At 67.2% G+C, this 4051-nt stretch overlaps 1 protein-coding gene across 1 annotated transcript; it reads right to left on the bottom strand.

The window, feature by feature from the left end:
- Positions 1–469: 469 nt before the first annotated feature.
- LOC311429210 (pleckstrin homology-like domain family B member 3) lies at positions 470–4012 on the bottom strand. Its single transcript, XM_084540322.1, has 8 exons — positions 3918–4012; positions 3408–3507; positions 3088–3139; positions 2908–2986; positions 2531–2659; positions 1919–2102; positions 1438–1523; positions 470–1193 (listed from the first exon to the last, which is right to left on the bottom strand). The coding sequence occupies exons 1-8, from the start codon at positions 4008–4010 to the stop codon at positions 1059–1061; spliced, it is 858 nt and encodes a 285-aa protein (XP_084396448.1). The 5' UTR covers positions 4011–4012; the 3' UTR covers positions 470–1058.
- Positions 4013–4051: the final 39 nt, after the last annotated feature.

Below are 4051 nucleotides of genomic sequence, written 5' to 3'. Positions count from 1 at the left end.
AACAGGGTCAATGCCAGCGTCAACTTGGCCAACGTCAACGTCAACGCCGCCAAGGCCAACGGGGCCTCCATTGACCCCAAGACGGCTGCCGTTGACCCCAAAACCGCTGCTGTTGACCCCAAAACCGCCACCGTTGACCCCAAGGTGGCCGCCGGTGATGCCGGTAGGGCCACCGGGCGCCCCGCGGGCCACTGGGAGCGGAAAACGGGCGTGAAGCTGCCAGTGGATGGCGGCCATGCCATGGGGGGCCCCGGGTGGCTCCTCCCCCTCCTGCTGCTGGCCCTGCTTTGAGGGGGGGACCCCAAAACCCAACCACCACCCCCCCCAGGCAGGGCCATGGGGGGGAACCCCAAAATTTCTCCCCTCCCTCCCCTCATGGGGCACCCCAAAACCGCCCCCAATAAACGGCTGTGGTGGGACCGGGCCTCGGTGTCTTCTTGCGTCCCCTCCAAGAAAAAAACAACAAAATTGGGTTTTCTCTGAAAAAAAGTCTTTAATAAATACACAGCGCCCCTGCCCCACACTGGGGGGGGGATCCCCAAAATCCTTTAAGGCTTCGGGAGGGGTAATTCTGGGGGAAGTTGGTGGCATTTTGGGGTCTCCCGTGGGTTCTCGGTGGGCTTTGGTGGGATTTGGGGTCCCCGGGGGGGTGTTTGGAGTCCCTGTGTGGGTTTGGGGGATCCCTTGGGGGGTTTTGGGTCCCTGTGTGGTTTTGGGGAGGTTTGGGGGCTTCTGGGGGGGCGCCATTGGGGTCTCGGTCCCATTTTTGGGGTGCCCCGGTGGGATCCTGGTGGTCCCAAAGCACTTTTGGGGTTCTGTGCGGGAACTTGGGGTGTTTGGGTCCGGTTTTGGGGTCCCCGAGGCCTCCTGGTGCCACACTGGGGGGGGGCAACGAGATTGTGGGGTCCCCCATTGGGTCCTGATGGCCCCATTCTTGTGGGGTTTTGGGGTTTGGGGTGGGGTTTTGGGGTCGGGGGTGGGGTATTGAGTTTGGGGGGGTTGGGAGGGGTCTTTTTGGGGTCCGGGGGGGGGGTTTTGGGGTGGGGGGGGGGTTGGGGTCAGGGGGGGTCGTCGCCCCGCGCGGCCGTGAGCACGGCGTCCATCCAGATGCGCAGCGCCTCGGCGCTGGGGGCCACCAGGCAGAAGAGGCGGTCGTAGGTCTTGACGCAGAAGGTCAGCCGCGGGTTGGGGCTCTGGGGGGGGGCACCCCATAGGGTCACAACCCCCCCAAAACCCCCCTGGCCCCATAGGAACCCCCCCGGCCCCACAGATCCCACCCCACACCCCGTAGGTGCCCCCCCAAACCCTACAGGCACCTTCTCCAGATGTTCCCCACAGCCTCCCAGCCCCACAAGTGCCCCCCCCTTGGCCCCATACAGCCCCCCCCCGACCCCATATCACCCCCCCGGCCCCATATCACCCCCCCGGCCCCCCCACCTTGCAGGCCGCCCGCCCGTGGTCGTAGTACACCTCCTCTATGGCCTGGAAGTAGATGACGCCCTTCAGCTTCGTCTCCTCCTTGTCTGGGGGGGCGCAGGGAGATTGGGGTCACCCCATGGGGCCCCCATGTCCCCCCCATGTCCCCCCCATGTCCCTATATCCCCCCCCAGTCCCTCCCAGACCCTCCCAGTCCCCCCCAGTCCCCCCAGTCCCCCAATACCCTGATGTCCCCATGTCCCCTCCCCAATACCCCAATGTCCCCCCCAATGTCCCCATATCGCCCCCCCCCCCTCCCTCCCAGTCCCTCCCAGTACCCCCCAGTCCCTCCAGTACCACCACAGTCCCTCCCAGTCCCTCCCAGTCCCCCCAGTATCCCCCAGTCCCCCCAATACCCCCATGTCCCCATGTCCCCATGTCCCCCCAACACCCCCATTTTCCCCCCCAGCCCCTCCCAGTCCCTCCCAGTGCTCCCAGTTACCCCCGTAGTAGGCCAGCAGCCGGCGCCGGGGGTCGAGCAGGAACCAGCGGCGCCGCCAGGTCTTGATGCGCCCCCCCATCTTGGTGAGGGGCCCCCGGCACGCGCCCGCCGTCACCCGCACGTCCCCGCACGCCTCCGGACGGTGGCCCCGCGCCCGCAGCGCCCGCGCCAGGTCCACGCACGCCTGGGGGGGAGCGAAAAATGGGGAGAATCGGGGCGAAATTGGGAAAATCGGCCCCGAAATGGGGGAGATGGGCGCCAAAATGGGGGAGATTGGACCAAAAATGGGGAAAATTGGCCCAAAAAGGGGGGAAATCAACACAAAAATGGGGGAAATAGACCCCAAAACAGGGAAATCACCTAAAAAATGGGGAAAATTGCCCCCCAAATCACCCCGAAATTGGGAAAATTGGCCCCAAAATAGGGGAAAATGAGCCCTGGGAAGGGGACTGGGGGCACTGGGGTGTTACTGGGAGCACTGGGGTGTTACTGGGAGCACTGAGAGCCGTACTGGGAGCACTGGGAGCCTTACTGGGAGCACTGGGGTGTTACTGGGAGCACTGGGAGCCGTACTGGGAGCACTGGGAGCCTTACTGGGAGCACTGGTCTCACCTCAGGCTCGGGCGGGGCCGGAGCTGGAGCTGGAGGGGGCGTGGCCTGGGCCGGAGTGGGCGTGGCATTGACCGGCGTGGGCGTGGCCTGTGCTGGAGTGGGCGTGGCCTTGGCGGCTCTCCGGGCCTCCTGCAGCGGGAGGGGTGAGGAGGTGCCAAGCCCCGCCCCCTTCAAGCCCCCCCCTCCAAGCCCCGCCCCCTCGGGCTGTGTCCCCCTTGGCCCCCCGGTGCGCCCCGCAAATGCGTCCCCCCGGCAACCGCTCCCCGCACACTTGGTTCCGCCCTCATTTTGGTTCCCCCCCACCCTTGGGGGCCCCCCCCAGCCCCGTGGACCCCCCCCCCGGTGCCCCCCCCCATTTTGTCCCCCCCGCGTCCTACCCGTGCCCTCAGCAGCCGCTCGCGCTCCGCCAGCGCCTCCCGCACCCGACGCTGCATCTCGGCCAGGTGGAGGCAGGCGCTGGGGGGGGGAAATAAATTGGGGGGGGTCAATTTGGGGGGGGTCTGGGGCATTTAGTGGGAGGGGGGGGCATTTGGGGGGGAGGGGGGGCTGGTTCTCACCTGTAGGACTCGGCGTCGAGACCCCCCGGGGGCAGCTGCAGGGCCAGGATGCCTGGGGGGGGGCACGTCAGCTCCCAAATGCCCCCCCCAGACTGAAAACTGCCCCCCCACCCCAAAATACCCCCCCACATCCCAAAATACCCCCCCACACTCAAAATATGCCCCCCCCCGCCCCCAGACCCCCCATAACCCCTCCGGGACCCCCCCCAAAATCACCCAATGCCCCCCCCATCTCCCCCCCCAGGACCCCCCTGTGCCCCCAACACCCCCCCAAAAAAAATTTGACCCCAAATTCCCCCCCCCAGCCCCTCCCCCCTCACCGTGGCCGTGGTGGGAGCGGGGTCGGGGGGCTGGGGGGGGGGCCCCGCGCTCCCCCCGCCGCCGGGGCAGGCTGCTGGCCCGCTGCAGGCCGAAGGCGCCCTGGGGGGGGCAAAATTTGGGGGGGGGGGATTTAAGGGGGGTTATGAGGGTTTTGGGGGGGGTACATGGGTAATTTGGGGGGGTCTGGGGGGGGTCTAAGGGGTATTTGAGGGGGGATTGGGGGTTCCAAGGGGAACTGGGGGGGCCTGGGGGGGGTCTTTGGGGTAATTTGGGGGGGTCTGAGGTCATCTGGGGGGGCCTGGGGGGTCTAAGGGAAATTGAAGGGGGCTGGGGGGGGTCAATGGGGCAATTTGGGGGGGTCTAAGTGTCATTGGGGGGGCTCTGGGGGGGTCTATGGGGAATTTGGGGGGCTGGGGGAGTCAAGGGGAATTGAGGGGGTCTGGGGGGGTCTTTGGGGTGATTTGGGGGGGTCTGGGGGGTTTTTGGGGTGCCCGGGGGGGGGTCCCCACCTGGACGGAGCTGCGCAGGGCGAGCACGCAGGGGGGGTCGCGCTGGTGGGGGCTGAGCAGGATCAGGCTCCGGTCGGTGCGGTGCGTGAACATCAGCTGGGGGGGGCCGGGGGGGTCGGGGGGGGGGGTGTGAG

This window comes from Aythya ferina, assembly GCF_964211825.1.
Source record: "Aythya ferina genome assembly, contig: HAP1_SCAFFOLD_439, whole genome shotgun sequence".
Taxonomy (NCBI): Eukaryota; Metazoa; Chordata; class Aves; order Anseriformes; family Anatidae; genus Aythya; species Aythya ferina.
This window is presented reverse-complemented; position numbering and strand designations above follow the sequence as displayed.

Bases quoted from the DNA above. Each gene is read 5' to 3' on its own strand.
- LOC311429210 (XM_084540322.1), bottom strand. From the start codon at position 4,010: ATGTTCACGCACCGCACCGACCGGAGCCTGATCCTGCTCAGCCCCCAC. The intron at 3,508-3,917 runs GTGGGGACCCCC...TGCCCCCCCCAG, and splicing joins CCCTGCGCAGCTCCGTCCAG to GGCGCCTTCGGCCTGCAGCG. The intron at 2,987-3,087 runs GTGAGAACCAGC...TCCCCCCCCCAG, and splicing joins CTCGACGCCGAGTCCTACAG to CGCCTGCCTCCACCTGGCCG.